Here is a 23,168-nt window from a genome sequence, read left to right on the forward strand (position 1 = left end):
CTCTGTTACGTGCTTTTGTTCCAGTTAATGTATCACATGGTAGAGTCCTTGATTGTGTACCCAGGAGCCAGACTACTGAAGGTGCAGACCCTGCAGTTTACTAGTTGACTTTAACTTTTCTGTATCCCAGTTTCCTAATCTATAAATGAAGGATAACAGTAGCATTTACTTCGGAGTTATTGGTAGGAGTAAATGTTAAAATACATAAACTTTCTCTGCTGATGAGTATTTACACTGGAGTCTTAGGAAGGGTCCTTGCTTATTTTCTATTCTAAAGTTGGGCTGGACATAGTGGGCCATACGGGTGCCATCAGATGGGCCCTTGTTTCTCTGTGACCTGTTCTGTTAGACCTCTTTCCTACTTTTTTCCTTGAGGTTGTTTGTCCTCTAGTGAACCAGCTGGTTTGCAGGTGGTGCTTGGCTGAGAGTGTCTTGCTGTTAACAGTTACTATGGATGTCATATGCCAACTGGTTCTGTTCAAAAAAAGTCTGAATCCAAAGCCTTGTGAATTTTGAAATTATTTTCTGTCTGGAATTTTGAAGAACTGATTCATACAGTGGAGAAATGAATAAAGATTTTTATTTTACAAATTCCAGCACAGAGCATTTTCTTTATACTGTTACTGTGACATCTATTTGGGAAACCAAAGTCTACAATTCTTTATAAGGATTCCTTTTTTTTTTTTTGAGACAGAGTCTTACTCTGTCACCCAGGCTGCAATGCAGTAGCGCGATCTCACTCACTGCAACTTCCGCCTCACAGGTTCAAGTGATTCTCCTGCATCAGCCTCCCAAGTAACTGGAATTACAGGCGCGTGCCACCACAACTGGCTAATTTTTGTATTTTTTGTAGGGACAGGGTTTCAGCACGTTGGCCAGGCTGGTCTCGAACTCCTGACCTCAAGTGATCCACCTGCCTTGGCCTCCCAAAGTGCTGGATTGACAGTTGTGAGCCACCGTGCCGAGCCAGGATTATTCTTTTAAGAGGCTGTAGTGAGCAGCATCTACCAACTTGCATCCTTGTATGTTGCATATCTTATTTGTTTGCTTGGGGGAGTAAACCAAAGTAAAAATGTCCTTTCTCAAATTAAGGACGTTCAAAGATTTTCTGTGTTAATGGATTGGAAGTCTTTACTATTCTTGTTTTTTTTTTTTTTTTTTAATGGAGTTGCCCTCTGTCTCCTAGGCTGGAGTGCAGTGGTGTGATCTCTGCTCATGCAGCCTCTGCCTCCCGGGTTCAAGTGATTCTCCTGTCTCAGCCTCCTGAGTAGCTGAGATAACAGGCGTGCACCACCACACCCGGCTAATTTTTGTATTTTTAGTAGAGACGGGGTTTCGCCATGTTGGTCGGGCTGGTCTCGAACTCCTGACCTCATGATCTGCCCACCTTGGCCTCCCAAAATGCTGGGATTACAGGTATGAGCCACTGCACACAGCCTAGAAGTCTTTACTATTGTTAAGATGGCAGTAGCCCCCAAGTTGATCTATGGATTCAACTCAATCCCTGTTTAAATCCCAAACTGCTTTTTTTGTAGAAATCAGCAGGCTGATCTTAAAATTCATATGGAAATAAAAAGGGACTGAGAATAGCCAAAACTATTGAAAAAGAGTAACATTGTCAAGGTTATGTTACTTGATTTCAAAACTCATTACAAAGCTAAAGTAATCAAGACTGTGTGATACTGGCATAAGGATGACCATATAGACCCGTGGACCAGAATTGAGAGTCCAGAAGCAACTGCATACTTCCACAACGCATCGATTTTTGGCAGCGGTGCTAAGACTATTTATTGGCAAAAGAATAGGTTTTTCCACGGGTGATGCTGGGACAACTGAATATCCACATGAAAAGAATGAAGTTGGAACCTTACCTTATGTCATAAACAAAAATTAACTCAAAATGGATCAAAAACCTAAACTTCAAAACTCTTAGGGAAAAAAATAGTTATGTCTTGGATTCCAGAATGGTTTCTTAAATTTGACACCAAAAGCACAAGCAACCAAAGGGAAAAAAAGATAAATCGGACTTCATCAAAATTTAGTATTTTTGTGTTTCAAAAGATGCTATCAAAAAAAAAAAGACAACAAAATGGGAGAGAATATTTAAGAAACACCTATCTAATAATGGTCTAGTTTTAAGCCAAGGCTGAGTTCTTATTTCCCCATCCTTGAGTTTACATGATACTATATTAGTGAAGTTGAATTTCCGTTATTACCACATGTATCTTGAAAGAAGTTTGTTTGGATCATGGGTCCGGGTACTTTCTCTGCCCTCTCCCTCCAAAGGATTTGTCAATCTCAATAATGTTATATACTAATTTCAAGGGGAAATACAACTTAAAATAAAATAAAACAATTCAGAAATCTGAAGCTTAAAAATGTTATGGTTTAGATGAAAAGGGAAAAGTACATTTAATTCATCTCATATTTAGATGTAAAGCACTTAATGTTGTATTGCTTAACTTAGAGTGTAGCGCTTCAGTGGTCTCATGTGAAGTAAATAATAGAAAATTCTTTGTGTGACACATGTCTGTTTTCAGCCAATCAGAAACTAGTATTATTTTGTATGTAATAATAGGGTTTATTGGAAGAGGAGCTATATAGATGGTAGGACTTAGAGGATGTTAGGGCTTCTTAGTTGTAGCGAAGAGCAATTGGTCTTGTACGTTTAGCTTTTTCACATTTACTTTTGAGTTCTGGCTCTAGAAATGTACAACCCCATTTTTTGAATTATAGATTGTAAGATGTTATTTGCTCTTAATACTTCTTAAGGTGACAGCCTTGATCACTGCTTTTACTTTCGATGAAATAACTTAATGAGCTGTGAAGAAAAGTTATCAGATTTTAAGGGGAGAGAGAATTTTATGAAAATGTCCTTGAGATTTCTATCTCCTTTATGAGAATGTCTTCGAAGTTTCCATCACCACGTCTACCAATTTTTCTTCCACCGGAACCAGTGGACTTAGGTTCCATAACAAGCTCTTCTTGTTCACTGAATGAGCTAGACAATATTTCCCACCTTTTAAGGAAAATATCAACTGATATCAATGAAATTAAAGGAATGAAAGCAGCTATTTTGACAGTGGAAGCAAATCTTTTTGATCTAAATGTTAGAGTGTCCCAGAATGAAGCAAAAATTTCATCTTTGGAGGTTAAAATGAATGAATATTCAACAACATCTGAATGCAACAGACAATTTGAAGATCAAGAAGAAGATACTGAATCGCAGTCAAGAACTACTGATGTAAAAATAATCGGCTTCCCTAGAAACGTTGAGAAAGGTAAACTTAATATACAGTATGTTCTAGGTACCCATCCTTTGATGTGTATCTTTCCACGTATGTTGACTGTAACTCTGATGTGGAGGGAGCAAGTTACAGAGAACTTGAATTTTTCATAGACCTTTAATGACAAATTTGGATTCTGCGTGATTTAGCTTAGAAATCTAGAATTGATCAGAATTCCATCCTCTTTAATGGAGCTCTCTAAAACAATGTTTTGAAAAGATAGATGAACCTAGAGCGATGAAGCAAAACTTGAAATGTGGAAGTGTGGTCTTTTTTGTATCTGTGTGAAATTATTTTAAAATGTCTCATTCTTTTATCATGTACTGTTGATGTGAAGGAGACCTGTTGAGTATTTGGATGGAAAGAGCATTCTTCCTGTAACTTTTCACCTCAGTTTTCCAAGCTTCCCACAGGAATACAACTTGACCTAAGTGTCATCTTGGTTACAGTTCCTCAGGATGTGTGTGTTTTTGCGGTAATAATTCTGGAAGGAATTCACTTTTTTGGGATGCACCAATAAAATGTCATGTAACTTACGTTTTAAAGGAAACCAACTGATAAAATTTCAAATCGAGCATAGGTTTTAAAACTTAAAAACACCTTTTAATGAAATGTGGTGCCTGGTAGGAGATTGCCCACTTACATCTTTGCACTGAGTAAGCGAAGCCTGTCCTTGTGAAGCCACCTGTAATGGATGTACCCCAAATTAGCATGTGGGCATCTTAGTAAGATTTCAGTATTTGCAACCCTATCAGTTACATCCCTTCGTACACTGTAGTGCAGTACCTTATACATGAGCAAGTGAGTGCCTGCTGTCTGCTAAGCACTGTGGGGGCTACAGAAAAGCATGACATTGTCCCATCCTCAAGGAGCTTCACATCAGATCGAAGATAGAAAAAATCAGTTATTTGTCCCTATTTTGTGCAGTCAGACTGCTGAGCATATTATTATTAGGAATTGTGAACCTAATAGGAATTAATGTTATGAGCCTATTTTAGAAGAAATAAGTAGTTGAACATCTTTTCTTGTGGGAGAGCCAAAGAATTATTATCATGCTTTGCTGACATAGGGTGTGGATTGTAGAGCTGAGTGTCTTGTTTTCTTTGCATGCATCGAAGCCCATAGTTTTGTCTTTTGGGAACTCCTATGTTTAGATAATTCTGGAGTGTTTTGTTTTGCTATTTTGATTATTATCTTCAAAGGTCATGGGTGAGTGAGTCGTGATGGTAAGAGCTCAGGTGATGGAGGGAGGGGCTTGCCATGCCGATTGTGCAGTTGGCTGTGATGCGAGCTGCCGTGCCACAAGGTGCCTTTGCCTGGGTTTTCCGCCCTTTTGCCACCTTTACTTTCCCCACAGAATTCAAATTCAGGAAAACTGATGTCCTCACAGAGGGAGAACCAGGAGTGTCTTACATTGGCATTTTTGGTTTAACCCTGAGTACAGCCTTTTTTGTCTTATAGGATATGCCTTTGGTCTATAAATACTGTTAAATTGAATTGCTGAAGCTTTAAGTTACTTTTAAGACTTTAAGTTAAGAACTCAGAAGGATTGATTTTTGGGAACCACATGCTGGTATTGTCTGTGTTGTAAGCTTAGTGAAGTTTTAAAATTTATATTCTAGGAACTCAACAGAGGCAATTATTATCCCGACTGCAAATCGACCCAGTAATGGCAGAAACTCTGCAGATGAGTCAAGGTTGGTAATGTTCCGAGTTGTACTGTAATCTAGCCGTTTCAGTTGCCATTTCCATTTCTTACACCCCATTTAACATATCTCGTATCTCTTAGATCCTGCCCTAAGATGTCATGTTTAGATCTGTGAAAATATTTTAGGGCCAGGAGATAAGATCTGCATTTTTTTCATGTTATATAGTGTTATAATTTTTTGCCTCATTGGAAAACTTTGTTCCTTTCACACCATTCCACGTGTGTCCATAGCACTGTTGGCTGTCACTCTCCTGCTGTCAGGAATGACCTGCATTTCTGACTTACCCTCCCACTCTACCCAGCTTTTGTCATTGCAATGAGTGGCTTTTGTGTCCTGTTTTTCACATGTTTAGCCTTATCCTCTTGTACTTCATTTTGGAGTCTTATCAGCAGGGCCGCGCCTGGAACTTGTTGTTCTAGTGTTCTTAGAGCCACTCTAGTTTGCCTGTCTCCTTTCCTCTCCCCACAGACACACATGCCAAGGGCTACTTCAGGACTGGAGCTGACGCCTTCGTTTTTATTATCTCTGTCCTCAGTGTCCAGCCCCTGCCAGATGCATGTTCAGTGTCTTAAAAATGACTGCAGGATAAACACAGGCAACCATGAGAGACCCGGAATCATCTCAGTCCTTCTGTTTCCCCTAAGTCTGTCTTTTGTGGGAAGCTCTGGTCCCTTGACCCCTCTCAGTTAGCCCCTTCCTGGAATTTCTTTCCCCTCAGTCAGGACTCCACAGTCAGTCACTCTGTTCCCTGACCCTCCCCCAGCTTTCCAGCTCAGAAAGTGTGCTTTTCCTCCCTAAGGGTCAGCCTCCACCAGAGGCCAGATCCCACCAGGTTGGTGAGCACTGGCATGTCACCCACTCCTCCAGCTTCATTCTCTGCCTCCTGTCTTCTCTCTGTAGAGGTGTTCAGACATTCTCTACCCATGATTTAGCTCTCCCAGCAGTCCATCCTGCTTCCTCCACAGGAGTATTTGAAAAGGTTGGCAGCCGAGGTCTGTGTGTGGGATCCACTTCATAGCTCTTGTGCATGTTTTCTCTGCTTCCTTCAGCTTTCCATTGTACACATGGTGCACGTGGTTTGAAACAGCAAGTAGTTCTGCGAGGCTTATGAATGGCTGCAGTGCTTAGCTCCTATCACATGTTTTATTCTAAGAGCCCTTTGTTTCTGCACATTCTATTAATTTTTTTAAAAAACATACTGGTTTTGTTTTGTGTACGCAATACTTTTTGTTATTTCTCTGCGGATCTGAAAGTTGGTTTTGACATTTTTCCCCTCCCTGCTGGGCCTTGTTTTCTCTAAGTGGTCTGTTTTGGCTGTCTTTTATGCTGGAGGTTTCCATCTGATGTCTGGGGATCCTAGGTGGTCTTACATTTCAGAGTGGAGCACTCAGAAGCTCACTGGTATTCTGGGTTCATGAGCGGGGGCATGGGGCGCTTCGACTTTATATTTGAAACTGGACCGTGTGGTGGAAAGTGGTTTGTCCTGCCTGTCTAGTTCATGGGCACCCTGATGTCACTGCCTTTAAGACTTTCCTCTCAGCCTGGTCAGCTTCTCCAAAACAAGGTTTTTCAAGTAATAGCCTGGTAGAGTTCTGCGAGCTTAAGGGGGGAAAGAAGGCTGGGAGAGGCACTTCGCCATTAATTATTATGTAATGTTTAATTATCCCCACATCATTGTCAGTCCAGTACTTCTTTCATCGTGGCTGATATCTCTTGGTCCAGGGACTCAGTTCTTACCCTCTGAAGAGTCTAAAGCTCCACTTTCTCCAAGGGAGAATGCATGCAATGGGTAAAGGTTTATCAGGAAATCTAATTGCCTTTAACAATTTTTAACAGTGTACATTCAGGGGATTTTGTCATAGCATCTTTCTGGCAGAGACCCTGATGCTTCATCCGTGGGCCTCTCCGAAGATTATCTACAGGAAAGCACATCGCCAGTCGTCCCAGGTGTCTTCAGTGTAGAGGTCAGGATTGGTGTGGCAAGGATCAAAACCAAGAAAAGAGTGGCCAGGTGCGGTGGCTCATGCCCATAATCCCAGCACTTTGGGAAGCCAGGGCGGCTGGATCACTTCAGGTCAGGAGTTCCAGACCAGCCTGGCCAACATGGCGAAACCTGATCTCTACTAAAAAATACAAAAATTAGCCAGGGATGGTGGTGTACATCTGTAATCCCAGCTGCTGGGGAGGCTGAGGCAGGAGCCTCGCTGGAACCCAGGAGGTGGAGGTTGCAGTGAGCTGAGTTGGCACCACTGCCCTCCAGCCTGGGCGACAGAGCAAGACTGTCTCAAACAAAGAAAACAGACACATGGAATTAGAGTTGAAGAAGAACTAACTGCTTCTGAGAGGGACACATCTAACACACCTCTTTTTTGCCTGTCATTTCTCCCATTTCTTCCCAGGGTCCCTTTTACTGCCAGTTCCTGAGCTTTTGGAGAATCTTGTGGTCTGAATTGGATTGTTTCATTATTGCCTTAGAATTCAGCTTTTACAGATCCCCTGAGTTCTTAATCATCTGTTTTCCACTTTGAAAATTTCTTTTTACACTTATTTTCTTTGTGAGTTTATGCTTTAAAACAAAACAAAACCCTTTATTGACATTTTGTGAGCTTTCAGGAGGGAACAAAAGTAAATACATGGGGTCAGCCTGTGGTCTCTACTCAGAAGATATTACTTACTCCCCCGTCTGTCTGGTCTCCACGTGACCCAGGCTGCTAACATGCAGCTTGCAGAGAGGTATGCGGGAAGGACTGGTGCACGCTTTCCTCAACCCTGGAGCATGTTACACTTGGGTTCCTGTACTTTCTCCAAGCTTTGACCTTTTGGCTGCCAGGACTTCACTTATTCTTTTCATTCCCTTTCATTCTTCTGTACAGCTCCTCTCCTCCATTCCTCCTTAAAAGGTTAGCTTTGCTCTCTCCAGCCTTCAGCATTATTTTCATCTCTTCTGTGTTCACCCAGACTATGAACTAGTAGAACTCCTTGGTCTCAGAAAGTGCAGGGTGGTGGGAAGGAGTGAAGCAGCCCCTGGACCACTGTTGGGACCCACCTTTGATAGTTGGGAGACCTCGGTGAATCATTTAATAACTTGGAGCTGGAAACGGTCATCTGTAACACGGGAGGAGAACGACTTTGTAAGCTTTGAGTGAGGATTCAATGAGAGGCGGCCACCCTGAGTATGTTAAACACTTCTGTCACCTTCGGTTTTGACTCAGTGTCTTCTGTCCCCCCACCTACGGGTCAAATCTGAATTTTCTACTTCCTCTTAAACATGAGAGAGTCCCAGAAAGACTTTAAATAAATCTAACATTGAAATGTATCTTTGCCCCTTTTAACTTTGCTCTTTTTCTTTTCCTAAGTTTCTCATCCCAGCTTTGTCTTCTACCTGTTTCACTTTACCATCTGTACTGCCCTTGCTGGGGAAGGCGGGTGTGCCCCTTCCCAGGACGGAGCTTGTCTTCTCTTCCTGTCAGGTGTGTGATTCCAGGACAGACAGCGGAGAATCTTTGCATTCAGCGCCTCACCCTCTCTCCCAGGCAGCAACGGGCCAAGCACTCTGGTTCTTTCTTAACACTGTTTTTCTAAAAACCAATTTGATCAGGTCACTTCCTTCCTTAGGAACCTCCCTTGATTTCTTTTCTCTTTTTTAATTTTTTTTGGTTTGAGATGGGGTCTCCCTCTGTCACTCATGCTGGAGTGCAGTGGCACAATCCTGCTACTCATTGCAGCCTTGACCTGGGCCCAAGTGCTTCTCCCACCTCAGCCTCCCAAGTAGCTGGGACTACGGGCATGTGCTGCCACGTTTGGCTAATTTTATTTATTTATTTATTTTTTCTGGTTGATGGGAGGTCTCACTATGTTGTCTAGGCCGATCTCAAACTCCTGGGCTTATGGAATCCTTGTGACTTGGCCTCCCAGAATGCTGGGATTACAGACGTGAACCGCCACACCAAGCCTCTTGATTTCTTGCTACTTCTAGACCAGAATCCAGAGTCACTGAGACGTAGAAAAACCTTTATTATATGTGTCAGCTTTCCTTGCTATGCACTGCTGAGCCCACCACACACACCCTTCCAGCCATTCCACATTCTAACCTTGATCAGATGCCTTTGACCTTGTGAAAGCCCCTTTCCTTCTACGTGCATTTTCCTCTGCCTGAAGTGCTGTGTTTGTTTCTCCGAATCTCTCTCCTCGTTTATTCCTGCTGGTTCCTTTACTGCTGACTTCAGATGTTCCTCCTTGCTAAGCTTTTCCTTGGTTCTTGGCTGGAGTGGGCTGCTCTATATTCTCAGCACCTTGTTCACATCCCTTTTGGGTCATGCTATTCTGAAATTGTATATGTGTCTGTTTTTCTTTTTTTCTTTGTGTACCTAGCTCAGTTCTCTTAGTTGTTCAGTAAATACTCAATGAATGAACATAAATGAATGTCCTGTGAATTTTGGTCTCTAGCTTTGAAAGAAGTGTATTAACTGTAGTCCGTTGATGGCGTATTGATAGGTCAGCCATATCCATTCTGGGTTGTAGGTCTTGACATATTGTATAAAATAGTAGATGATGTGAGCTTATGGTTATTTGCATTTTAAAGGCCAGTGTTTTTCTTGATACATATGTTTAAGTGCCCATTCACCTTTCAGTTGCCTTTTAAAGTAGTCCTCGGTCTATCACCAATTGGAAATTGTACCACTTGAATTCTTTTTATCGGGACATGATTCTAAGTGGTATTGTGCGAAGTGAACAAACCAGATTTTCGAAAAGTGGTTCAGCAGTCTGTGTATTCTAATTATAGGGAGCATTAGGACTCAAATTCTCTAGGTTTTTAGAAAAGACTTTTGTACTTTAAAGGTATATTGTTAATATCTCATGAGATGCCTCACCTGAGCACCTTTCTCTGCTGTGGGTAGGGAGTGTCAATCAGAATCACTGGTACTGTGCCCCAGGCGGAAAGGACTCCTGGAGTTCTTTGAAAACATGTTTGGAATAGAATTCTAGCCCTATTTTCCTGAGTGGAACCAGTTGTGATTTTCCTTTGAAATAATTTGAATATATAAAAGATTGACATTCTTCTCACATGTTTGATGTTGGGAATGTAAGGTATATTCAAAAGTAAACATTTGTGGCCAATTTTTTTGGCTCAGATTACTATGACATGGAATCCATGGTCCATGCAGACACAAGATCATTTATTCTGAAGAAGCCAAAGCTGTCTGAGGAAATAGTAGTGGCACCAAACCAAGAGTCGGGGATGAAGACTGCAGATTCCCTTCGGGTACTTTCAGGACACCTTATGCAGACACGGTAGATGGTTTCTTTTTCTTGTGTAGTTAACTTGTGTGATTAGATAGTAAAGGTTAACCATTCGTTTGCAGCTTCCCTCCTCCCCTCCCCAACCCCTAGTGTAGAGTGCTTTCATTGATTCAGTAGCTAGCCAATTCAGTTTTCAAGAATTCCAGTTCATCTTTCTTGTTCAGAAATCCATTAACCTACAAATTACAACTCCAGTGTATGATTTAACTCTATTAAGATTCTTTTCTTTATGCAAATTTAGGAAATGCAAGTTTAAAAGCCAGCTGACCATAAGCAGGTCAACTCTAAAGAGAGTTGGCAGATCAGGTTTGGGTGATTTTTTTTGCCTTAGAAAACTGACTGTTTCTGTAAAAGAACCAACATACAGATAATCAATTAGCATAAATGCTGCTGGCCCTGTGTTCTAAGCATTGATGCTAATTTTTTGGTTTATTTCCATATTGACCCTGTGAAGATCGAATGGGTGATGGGGTCAGGCTTGAGGGGAGATTGTCCTTAGTAAAGTTAGTACAGGCTGGAGGGTCACTGGTGATGATGCCGCTGTGACTGTTCATGGCCATCGTGTGTTAGCAGGGAACCCACCAGTGCTGCACCTGGAAGCCCTACCTAGTCTTTTTTATTGAAGCAAACGCAAAGCCACGGGAGTGATAGTTCTGCTGAAGAGCACTTTAGGGGGCTCAGCGTTTTGTGTGTGTTTCCCTAATTCTATGGTATTTTTTATCTGTCTGGCAGAGATCTTGTACAACCAGATAAACCTGCAAGTCCCAAGTTTATAGTGACGCTGGATGGTGTCCCCAGCCCCCCAGGATACATGTCAGATCAAGAGGAGGACATGTGCTTTGAAGGAATGAAACCCGTAAACCAAACTGCAGCCTCAAACAAGGGACTCAGAGGTCTCCTCCACCCACAGCAGTTGCACTTGCTGAGCAGGCAGCTTGAGGACCCAAATGGTAGCTTTTCCAACGGTGTGTTGAGAGCTCAGATTATCAGGGTGCTGTCATTGTGAAGGGAATCTTTGACTTGTTTCTCTGCCTTGAATGAATATTGGTTAAAGGCCTTGCTTTTATTTATATTCAGTAATGGCCTTTTTTCTTCTTTCAGACAAAACCACCAAGTACATTTCATACTCTTTTTCCTGTGTCTGTTTCATAGGTGGGCTGTTACTCCAGTGTGAAAACGGGGTTCAGCCATGGAACCTAAGAGACCTCTTCCTTATGCTGGCTAAAGGATGAACCACCATTCTTGATGCCTTCTTTACCTTTGTATTTTCTTCAGAAACTGTACTGCCACTTTGCCCTTTTATCGGCAATAGTCTCTTGTAATTAACTTGAGAGAACATTTTAGATTTGATTCTATTTCTACCTCAGTGAAACTTCTTTGAAAGGAGTTTCTCGCCTAATCTGTCAAGATACTTCTTGGAACTGTTTAAATTAATGTTGAAGACTAATATTTAGCAGAACTCAGATGAACTCCCTTCAGATAGTGCCATGGTTTTCGGCAGGTGACGGTTTCTTATCACTGTTTCTTTCACTGGGTATCAGTGGCAGCTGCAGCGCCACTCATCATTTCCATTCATGGTAGAGAATGGTAATTATGTTCCTCATATCTTCTAAAATTTTTAGAAGCACCTCTTCGTTGGCAGGAGGGATAATTACTGAATCGTAAAAGTGTACAGATTCAAAGGAAAAACAATAATGGATTTTGAAACATTTCCTCGAGCAATCGTCTTGGAAGAGATATGAAAATGTATTGAATACCTTTTGATCATTAAAATAGAATAGAGGGAAATCATATGGTAGTGGAACGATAACACTGAGCTTTATTTTAACTGGTTGTGTTTCCTGCTGTGAATCAATGACGTAGTGTTGTGGTTTTGATTAGTGGAAGGAGTTGAAAATCTGACCGTATCAACAGGAAGAAGAAGTTAAAAATAGTAAAAGCTGCAGTAGGCAATACAGATTTCTTGACTCTGTATGTTTTGTCTAAAGAGAAGACTCCAGTGTTTTCACTACTCTTGATTTTCAATTTGGTAGCTTAATTGTTTGGTCTGTTAGGATCTGGTTTCATTTAAATGTTGATGTCCATATGAGGCTTTATGGGGTAGACATGTAGCAGCAGTGACACCATAAATACTATATTAGTAAAAATTCTTGCCAGTGCTGTGGCCATTGTGCTGACAGCCATGCTGAGTGGTGAGCCTCCTTTCCCATTGCTTTGACTGGGGACTCAGTGTTCCACTGCCACTCAAGGATGAAGCTTGGTAAGATTCGCACAGAGGTGTGGCTGGAGAGGCTGCTGCAGAGCAGTTATCAGCAGCCTCTGGCCTCTGCCCACTTCCCCTGTGAGCAGGGAGTGTGAAACTGCAGTTGCTTCTGGTTGGTTTTATGTTGGGTTGTTTCAAGGATACAACCAACAGCAACATCTGTTTTAACCTGTTGCCTTTTCACTCACTGTCATATGGCAGCACAGATTTTATAGCTAGCTTGCTTGCTTGCTTGTTTTTGTTTGTTTGCTTGGTTGGTTTGTTTTGTTTTTTTGAGATGGAGTCTCTCTCTGTCCTCCAGGCTGGAGTGCAATGGAGCAATCTCAGCTCACTGCAACCTCTGCCTTCCAGGTCGAAGCCATTCTCCTGCGTCAGTCGCCCAAGTAGCTGGGGTTACAGGCATGCACCATCACGCCTGGCTAATTTTGTAGTTTAAGTAGAGACGGGGTTTTACCATGTTAGTCAGGCTAATCTCCAACTCCTGACCTCAAGTGATCCACCAACCTCGGCCTCCCAAAGTTCTGGGATTACAGGCGTGAGCCACTGCGCCCGGCCTATAGGTTTCAATAAAAGGTGAATTTGCCTCTTAAAATTTGAACAGAAGAAGTTTTAATAGTTTACAAAGTCAGTGTCAGCCAGTGAAAACTAGGGGCATGACCTTCATGTGACTTAATGTTTCTATCAGAAAGATATAGTTTCTTTGTAAGGTATTATTGTAATAATCACGTTTCTTTGTAACGTATTATATTGTTCCTGAGTATCTAGCTACTTTACTTTCCAGCTAGGCTTCTCTTAAGTATTCCCTTAATCTTTTATTTGGACTGGGTTCTTGTGTATATGTTATAGTCTGCTGTGTGTAGTTCATTATAGGAAAAGGGCAAGACACATTTACTCTGCAGGGATGACACAAAAAACATATAAAAGAGAAACTTCCAGTCATCTCAGATTTTCTTTGGAATGAAGATTATTCTGGTATCTTAGAACTAAAATGACTTTTACTGTTTTGTTTTGTTTTGAGACAGGGTCTCACTCCCATTGCCCAGGCTGAGTGCACTGGCACAGTCACGGCTCACTGCAGCCTCCACCTCCCAGGCTCAAGTGATTCTCCCACCTCAGCTTCCTGAATAGTTGGTTACTGCAGGTGCACACCACTGTGCTTGGCTAAGTTTTTGTATTTTTAATAGAGACAGGGTTTCACCATGTTGCCCAGGCTGGTCTGAAACGCCTGAGCTCAAGTGATCTGCCCGCCTTGGCCTTCCAAAGTGCTGGGGTTGCAGGCATGAGCCACCACATCCTATTTAAAGCTTAAATAGGACGTTTACTATTTTTAAAGTAGCATAGAAAATTGTTTATATCAGGCATAGTCATAATTGCTCTTTGATGCTGCTCCTATCTGTGCTGCATGACTGCATTTGTGTGCCTTGTTCTCCTGTAGTGAAGACAGAACATGGGTCAGTGGAACAGTAAGTACTTATAGAACTAGCTGCTGCTGCTATTGTGACTGGTTGTCTGTTTTGCATTTTTTCCGTTTAATCATCAGACTCTAAGGAGGACATTATTTTCTCTTTGTATAGATGAGGAAACAGAATTCAGAGAAGTTAGCTAACATTTGCACAGTGTCTAGCTGAGCAACTAAGTGGCAGAGTCAGATTTTAACCGACCTCTGGCAAGAGAACTAGAGGAATATAGTTGAAGTGGTACTTGCTTTCATGAACATGAATGTGAACCGTAATACATAATATCCATGATGCTCTTTTGTGGGGGGTTTGAGGTGTCTCAGGCCAGAAATTAGCAGCTGATTATTGCCTGTAGCTGTAATTTTACTTATTCAGTGTTATTTGAATAAATTGCCAGCATTACAATTTCAATGAAGGCAGATTTTTGGCTTACTGAAACAGGATAAAAATCTGGCAACAGGGGTCCCACTTTGCCCTGTCATAGTAATGGAAGCTGTGATTGGACGTGGCACAGGGAGTGGAGTGGATGGGTGTGTACTTGCTTTCTAGGTTGCTGCTCCTCGTCTATCCCTTACTGTTTTTATCGTCTTCAGCCCAGTCTTGCTATGTTAGGGGAACTGCCCAGTCCCTGTAAGTGATGGCATTTGTGACCCCATTGCAGGCAAAAATGTCTTCCCCTTTTTAGACATTGCTGGCTGAGTGTGGTGACTCATGCTTATAATCCCAGCACTTTGGGAGGCCAAGGCGGGTGGATCGCTTGAGTCCCGGAGTTCAAGACCAGCTTGGGCAACATGGAGAAACCCCATCTCTACAAAAAATACATAAAAATTAGCCAGGCCTAGTGGCACGTGCTACTTGGTAGGGGCTGAGGTGGGAGGATCACTTGAGCCTGGGAGGCAGAGGTTGCAGTGAGCCGAGATTACACCACTGGCACACCACTGCACTCCATCCTGGGTGACAGAGCAGGACCCTGTCTTTAAAAAAAAAAAAAAAAAAAGTAAACATAGACATTGCTGAGTTTAGCACCTGGACTTCATAGCTCAGCAAGTGGGAATCCTTTTGTATTTGGGCCACTCATCATCTTGCTAGCATGTGAGAATTCACATCTCCTTATCACCTTATGTGTTTTCAGTTTTTATTTAATTTTATTGGTTCCCCAGTTGACGTCCTCCTCTATGTTTAATTCAGCTGTGAATTAGTATTGAGAATTAGAATTTTTGGTGAAAACTTTGGCTTTAGTTGCAGAGTCACTGTCCTCTTTCCTTTTCACAGTGAGAACTGTTGTCTGCTTCCTGGCAATCTTTTATAGGTTTCTATGGCCAGTGTTAATCACATAATTTGGGCTCACTTATTTCATATGACTGTACATTTAACAGAAGATTCTAAGACTGGGGTTTGAGGGAAATATGTTAAAGGTGCTATGTACTGAATTGATCATAACGAATTAAATACTTGTATTTCCTTTCCCTTTGTAGCTGAGATGAGTGAACTGAGTATGGCACAGAAACCAGAAAAACTTTTGGAGCGCTGCAAGTACTGGCCTGCTTGTAAAAACGGGGATGAGTGTGCCTACCATCACCCCATCTCACCCTGCAAGTGAGTGCCATCCCCCCCATCTCACCCTGCAAGTCACAGCCAGCTGATTTTGGCTTTCAGTTTAGTGTCTATATCTTGCACCTTATTTTGTTTTTCTTTTCTGTGGACAAGTCTTTAGTTTTATAACTAAATTGAGTGATAATTACCATGGCCGTCTCCGGAGCAGCGTATTTCTTGTTTATGGGTGTTTGTTGAGAGGCAGGGGTGGGGGGGTGCTTTGTTTGTGCCTCAGACCTATGAGATACTGAAATACCTGGGGTTCCTTAAGAATTCTGTATGTTTAAGGAGACAGGTAAATGGTAACTGCCCCAGTTTGTATGCATTTTGGCCACACACACTATACACAGGTTTTGAGGAGTTTAGGGAAAAGTTCGTTATGGGTAATGAAAGTATTTTGGACTTGGGTTATATTTTTCCTTACAAGCCGGCTGGCTCATGTAATGAGCTTTGTGAGATGACTTCTAGAGGCTTTTTTTTTTTTTCCTGCGCTAGGGGTGGGTCCTATGGATGGAATCTTCATTTTTAACTCTTTTAAGGAAATGATGTGGGAATAATACGGCTGTACATATAAGTAGACTATGGGATGAGTCTTTTTGTAGCACAAAGCCTTGCATAGAGTGTTTATTGTATTAATGAATTCACTGCATAAAATATATACCTTATTAAGTGGTGTGATTTTTATCACAAAAGCCTTTGTCTTTCCTGGTGGCTTGGCTTGAGTTAAAAGCCTGTTTGTGTTATCCCAGGCTTTGGAATAAATGATTTTGTACTATTCTGACATATGGTCTTATTTTAAAATATTCTTTTTTTTGCTGCTGTTTTTGCATTTCTCAAAACAAGTAGTGACGGGGAGTGTAAAGAGACGTTATACAAAAAATAATGTATTGAGAAGATTAAATATGAAATATGCTTTTTTTTGTTTTGTAGAGCCTTCCCTAATTGTAAATTTGCTGAAAAATGTTTGTTTGTTCACCCAAATTGTAAATATGATGCAAAGTGTACTAAACCAGATTGTCCTTTCACTCATGTGAGTAGAAGAATTCCAGTACTGTCTCCAAAACCAGGTGAGTGACTTACTGTGCTACTACATTTGGGTAAAAAATATAAAATGGCATTTTGTGACTGTAAATGGAATTGAACTAACAAAAAGATGGTTTTAGAAATAATTCTGGCAGCATCAGTTAATCCAACCAGTCTTTAAAGAGCAAGTGTGCCTATCTGTATTATTCTGAAGTATTTTGACTAGTAAATATATAAACCTTACCATTCTAATTTAAAAATGGTTTTCACTCTCAAAAAAAAAACATCAGTAGACTGCATTAAAAATGGACTTTCCAAACAGATTGGAGACCAGTCCTGGTTTTTGTTTTGTTAGCAGTTGCACCGGCAGCACCACCTTCCAGCAGTCAGCTCTGCCGTTACTTCCCTGCTTGTAAGAAGATGGAATGTCCCTTCTATCATCCAAAAGTAAGAACTTTTATTTTCCCAAAAATCAATTTAGTGATAATGTCTCAGTTTCGTCATTTACCTTCTGTTTTGTCAGAGTTACTACGTTGGTACAAAAGCAATTGCAATTTTTGCCAGTAAAATTATTAAGTTGTTCCTTCATTGTCATTGAACTTCCGTCTGGCCCCTTAGGCCAAGTGGTCTGAAACTAATGTTAGTATCGTAAGCACTCAGTGGGAAGAAGCATATCTTTGCTAGTCACATTTTCCATTATTCCCTGCATTTAAATATATGGGTGGGTTTTGGTGGGGGTGGGGGAGCGGTGTGAACCTAATGCCAGAACTGAGATGATGAAATCCAGTAGGTACTGCTTAAAACCATCCAAACTTCTACTGATGGTTTTATCTGTGTGCTAAAGATTAATGATGGTTGATGAATCTCCAGATGTTTACTTGGTCAGAAGGAATTATCTCCTTCTTGCCTTGGTAGCCTGAGGACCATATGAAAAGCCTTCACTTGCCCCAAGTGAAGTAACTGGGCATAGCTGAGGGTACTCAGTGAAGAGTGTAAGGGATAATTAGAAGTTTTTACGGTATGCTAAACTACGTTTGAAATTTTACTCGCTGTGATTCTTTGACTAGAATTTTTTGTCTCAAGGGTAAGTACATTTTTCAAGGCTTCACTAGTATTAAAATGGTCCTTATAGATGGAATCTCTTTCTCTGTTAATGGTTAGGGTGGGCTGGTTATTGTCTCTTAAGTTGTATGTTGACCAGGTGGGGTGGGTCAGGCCTGTTATCCTAGTACTTTGGGAGGTAGAGGCAGAAGTGGAAGGATCATTTGATCCCGGGAGTTTGAAACCAGCCTAGGCAACATAGTGAGACCCCATCTTTTTAAAAAAATAAATAACCAGGCATGGTAGTACACAGCTACTTGGGAGGCTGAGGCAAGAGGTCATGCCACTGCACTCCAGCCTGGGTGACAGCATAAGACCCTGTCTCAAATAATAAAATAATGTGTTTACTTATATTAGCCTTGTGGATGTTGTTGAAGCTGTTATTTCTATTCAGCACTGTAGGTTTAACACTCAGTGTACAAGACCAGACTGCACATTCTACCATCCCACCATTAATGTTCCACCACGACATGCCTTGAAATGGATTCGACCTCAAACCAGGTAAACATTCAAATTAGTTTTTCTAATGTCATTTCAAATTCTTTTTTCTAATTTGCAGTTTCTTAATTTATAAGCACACAAAATTGGAAACTAGACTGTTACTTTGAATTTTTTTCTTTGCTGTTTAATTATACAAGGGTCCTTTGGCAAAATAATTTACTACATGGGCTACTATTTTAACCTAGATTATCTTGCTCTGTGGCCCAGGCTGGAGCGCAGTCACACTGTCATAGCTCACTGCAGCCTCAAACCCCTGGGTTCAATCGATCCTCCCACCTGTAGCTGAGACTACAAGCATGTGCCACAACACCTGGCTAATGTTTTAAATGTTAAGTAGAGAAGGGGTCTTGAACTCCTGAGCTGAAGCGATACCCTTCCACCGTGGCCTCCCAAAGTACCAGGATTACAGGCATGAGCCAGCCAGATTTTAACTTCTCATTACATACTACGCAAGCGTATATAATGGCCAGCGAGAGTATATATACATGTACTGTACTTGAATTTCACATCCATTTTCTTTGACATTAGCAACTGGGAAATACTGAAAGGAAGTTTCAGCAACTGGGAAGTACTGAAAGGAAGTTTTAGAATATTTTAGTGTGGCCTAAAAATCTAATTATGTATGGTATTATCTTTTATCTACCTGACATAATTGAATTCTTGTAAAAAATCTGCCATTTGTATTGTAATCCTATGACCACATATTTATTGCCTGAAACTAGTCAGCTTTTTAAACTGAGATATACGGTATATATGGATACAAAGCAGATATACGGTATATATGGATACAAAGCAGATAATTAAAACAATTTTTGGTTCTGTTCACTCAGCGAATAGCACCCAGTCCTGCCTGGCAGAAGATGATGCAGTTTGGAAGTTTCCATGTGCTGATGAAAGACACTCTGCAGAACTTGTCAGATCTTTGAAACTTGGAATATATTGCTTTCATAATATGAAGTTTTATTGCCTATCTGAAGTGTCTAATTTTTCAAGTTTGTAAGTTTATTAAGTGGTTTTAACATTGGGTGTTTTTGTTTTGTTTTACTATGAAAAGACAGCTTAAGAGCTAAATTCTGTTAAAATATTTGGGGCATGTTTGTGCACTGCTGTTGTGAGGATCGGCATAGGAAATTGACATCATGGTTAGTAATGGTACTGCAGCTTAGGGGGCTACACGGTTGCTGTGAGTGGAGAGATGCAGTGAGGCAGTTGTCATTATTCTAAAAATTGAACTGCTTTCACTTTTCCCAAAGATTATATAATTTTCATAACCCACCACGAAAACAGCATTGGCCAAAGGTACTGAGGCTGCTTAAAATATTCAGTTATGCTTTTTAATTTTTAAATGAATTTAGTTTGAAACGGATTATACAGGCCTCTCAGGCTGAGTGCTACTTTGGTAAAGTTCCCAGTTTTCTTGCGTTCTGTGACAGGATGAATGAGGTGGGTGTGGACGGTGGAGACAGCTGGAATGGCAGGTGCAGAAAATAGGAACAGTTCTATACAGTGCTGTCATTTACTGATGACATAATGCCTTCTAAATAAATTTTTTGGGAAACTACATTATCACAAAATTATACAAATTTTTTTACAAGTATTTACATACGGTATCTGAAAACAGACTTTAAAGTCACAAGATTATAAATGTACATATGTATTCTCACATTCTGAAAAATAACATTCTCAGAAATAGCTCCACAGAAAATATACTTAGTTACTACTGAAGATAATTTTGAAATGTAAAATTAGATTTAAATAGTATATTTTAAATGACAGAACTATGATTACAGAGATCAGATAGGTAAACTGCAAGATAAGATGAAACTTTTGGCCTACTGTATTACTTACAGAGCTTTTTGTGTGTGTGGTTTTTAAAACTGTTAAGGCAAGAAGTGTCAAATGCTTTAGAGTTAAATAACAGATCACTGATTTCAAAGACTTGGTGTATAGTGTTAAAAATTAAAGCTTAAAAGGTGATTAGAAAAGTGGATGAATGCAAAAGGGGTAATAAAGACTGCAACATTCTCAGGACCAAATTAACTGCTAAAAAAAAAAAAAAGTTCATTGACTTGCTTAGTCATATACCCAAATGATAAACCTACATGCGCAAAGGCTCATGTTTAAGATTGTCAAGCCAGCAGTCTACTGTTGTGTTGCCATTGCTTTTCCATTGGGAGAAGAAAGAATTAACCAGTCATTAAACCATTTGGTAAGTTGCACTTTGCTGCACTGATCCCACAAGAAAGGCTTGAAACACCAGAAGCAGCAAGGACAGAGCACACAAGCGCATAAGGCTGTTGTCTTCGGCTTGGGTGAAATGACAGTTTAATCCATTGAATTTAAGGCATTTGTTTATTCCAGCATTGAGATGCTTTGCATCTCTGCAGAAGAAATTTAAATTGTTTAAATTTCTGGAAATACTTTTAGCTATCATTTATAAATGGTAAATAGTTTTGTTCTCAGTTTCACTATAAAGAACAAATGGGAAACAAGGGCTTAATTTAGTTCAGCCATTTTACAAGGAAATAAAATACTAAAATCTCATTGTTTTTTGCTACTTAATAGACACTGCCCAGACACACATTTAAGAGTGTAATCTTTCAGTTGCTATGGCTTACAAACAAGCTAAGATTGACCATAAAACATTTGTTGGATGACTTGGTCTAAAATGATCACCACAAAAAGGGACCACAAAAAGACGGAAATGAGCATGGTTGGCGACTGGAAGCGAGGGGTACCAGAGTGCACAGTGTGCTTTGGCATGCATTTTATACATAAAACGGAACAAAAGGTGCCAGAAGTCCCAGGTTACACAATCAGGAGCTTAGATACTGCACACAAAAATAATTTGCTGGGTTAAAAAAGGTAAACATAGGGCAGATTCTATATGGCCTAACATGTTTCTTCACCTTCCCCTCGTTGCTGGCTGATAACAGCGAGGTGGTCAGGGGATGACTACTTAGTCAATATGACCTTTAGTTGTGAAACTGACAGCAGCAGTGACTGACTTAATCAGGTTGGCCACTTTGAAGGACAGAAATGCAGTGGAAACAGTTTTATTCTATGTAGTTTACATGCTTAAGGTTACAGAGTTTCTACCTGCACTGTAATGGAAATATAATTTCTCTGTAGCCAAAAAGCTGGCAAACTTGACCCAGAGGGAAAATTTAAAACTGCAACAGGCATGTAGAGTATTTTCTTTTATGGGCAGGTTATTCAGGGATTTTTTTTTTTCCCCTTTAATTTACTGACTGACTGTAAATACATGAGTAGAAACTTAATGGTCATGTATTTCAAATTTTGGCTTAATTTAGGAGAATCCATTGATGGACGAGTACCAACTTATGTTTCAAGCTTCTTAGCCCCATTATCAGTCCTTCAGCCACAGCTGTTTAGAGCTTTAAAACTACCAGGTTCAATCATTGGTTATGCTTTCTGTGATGTAATTTAGTCATTTCTATTTTTAGTATTAACCAAGTAGTAGACACAGAAAATAGGTATTAATAATCTTCATATATCCTGTCAGACCAAATGGGATTCCAGGAACCTAAAGCAATCTATTATGCTATAAAGATAATTAACACATTAAAAACTCATAGGGTTAATACAGCATCTTAAACCTCACACTTAGAAAAATATATTTTTAAATAGCAGTCTACATAATTTTCCATCTTCAGGAAACTACAGATAGGCTAGACAGCAAATTCCTGAACTCTGAGTACTGATCTTTGGCAGCATTTAAAGTGAAAAGAAATAAGGATCTAAGAATTCAGCCCTAATCCTCTAAAAAAGGAATTCTAACTGACAAGTTTTTACAAATGGAGTTGGGTTCATTCATTTTGGAAATAAAGCCTATGGAGTGGCACACATCTAGCCAAACAAATTTTCCCAATAGAAAAAAAGCTATAAAAATTTTATTCCAAGAGTGATTAACTGTATAATGTTGTGTATGTGAATTTAACACTATTTACATGTTAAACAAATGTGTGTGTATTAGACTACATTAAATATGCAGTACTCTCTTCCAGTTAAATACTGTTGCTCCCTAAAACCCTTAAACTGTACACCATTGGGAATGATTGTTCATCGTCCTGCTTTTCCATTAGTGAGGCTACAGTTACGTTTTAAATGTTCGATTACAGAGATGGCGTCTGAACATAAACTGATGGCTTGAAAATGAAAATGGAAATGTAGCAGCCATATACTGCTAACTTGAGATCTGTTCCTGAATTCAAAACTACTAGGAGAAAAGTGCCCTTTATAAAAAAGGACTTTATTAATGCCTAAAAACATCATATTCTCCAGGAAAGCTTGTGTCTGTGTCCTTAGGGAAAATGTTTGCCTTTTAAAAACTGTGATCCTTTAGGGTGATCATTACTTTCCCTTTCCTTATGGAAATGCAAGAATAAAATTTTTCATTAAACAATGAACCTTGAAAATAAAACACTAAGAAACCATTTTGCTAAAATATGATGAAAATTATCCTAATTGGGTTTTGAGTTTTCTGTAAAGAGTGCTCCCTCTAAATTTTCCCAGCAGGTCTGCCGAAATCGCACACTTCCCAGTACAGGGGGACTTGGCCTTTACCATCAAGTATTCGATCCTTCCTTGAAATGGCGTTATCTGGCAGTGTATGGATTATGGATTATACCCAGTGCATATAGCAAATATTTTGAACAGATCAGTCTTTCACTATTTTGATGATTCTGGGCATATCTCCCTGTTACAGTCTTAGGTTAGCACCACTTGACCATGCAGGGTTGGGTTTTGGTTTTTCTTCTCTGTAATTCTGGTCTCAGGGTTAATTTGTGTAGTCATCTCAGCATCTCTCAGTGAGGCATATGTACACATTTCCAGACAAATAAGCTGCAATCAGGGAAGAAAATTGCAGGGAGTTAATTACGTTTTTAGATTTTCATAACAGTTTAATATT

At 40.2% G+C, this 23,168-nt stretch overlaps 2 protein-coding genes across 13 annotated transcripts in view; one reads left to right on the top strand and one right to left on the bottom strand.

Moving 5' to 3' along the window:
* The window catches only part of ZC3H14 (zinc finger CCCH-type containing 14), a 50,761-nt gene extending 29,984 nt beyond the window's left edge, over window positions 1-20,777 (top strand). For 2 of the 12 annotated variants that reach the window (XM_017895371.1, XM_017895375.1), the window contains 6 exons: window positions 4,910-4,984; window positions 15,493-15,613; window positions 16,541-16,677; window positions 16,989-17,080; window positions 18,129-18,235; window positions 19,066-20,777. In XM_017895371.1, the coding sequence (XP_017750860.1) occupies window positions 4,910-4,984; window positions 15,493-15,613; window positions 16,541-16,677; window positions 16,989-17,080; window positions 18,129-18,235; window positions 19,066-19,072 (539 nt within the window). In that variant the 3' untranslated portion in view covers window positions 19,073-20,777. Of the gene's footprint in view, window positions 1-2,554; window positions 3,282-4,909; window positions 4,985-10,128; window positions 10,289-11,029; window positions 11,263-15,492; window positions 15,614-16,540; window positions 16,678-16,988; window positions 17,081-18,128; window positions 18,236-19,065 lie in introns of those variants that run through there. The other 10 variants (XM_017895365.1, XM_017895366.1, XM_017895370.1 and 7 more) reach the window with 10 other exon arrangements.
* The window catches only part of EML5 (EMAP like 5), a 205,258-nt gene continuing 202,288 nt past the window's right edge, over window positions 20,199-23,168 (bottom strand). Inside the window, 1 exon segment of the mRNA XM_017895377.1 lies at window positions 20,199-23,101. Coding sequence (XP_017750866.1) covers window positions 23,065-23,101 — 37 coding nt within the window. The 3' untranslated portion in view covers window positions 20,199-23,064.

Source organism: Rhinopithecus bieti, unplaced genomic scaffold (genome assembly GCF_001698545.2).
Source record: "Rhinopithecus bieti isolate Rb0 unplaced genomic scaffold, ASM169854v2 scaffold_26710, whole genome shotgun sequence".
Classification (NCBI taxonomy): Eukaryota; Metazoa; Chordata; class Mammalia; order Primates; family Cercopithecidae; genus Rhinopithecus; species Rhinopithecus bieti.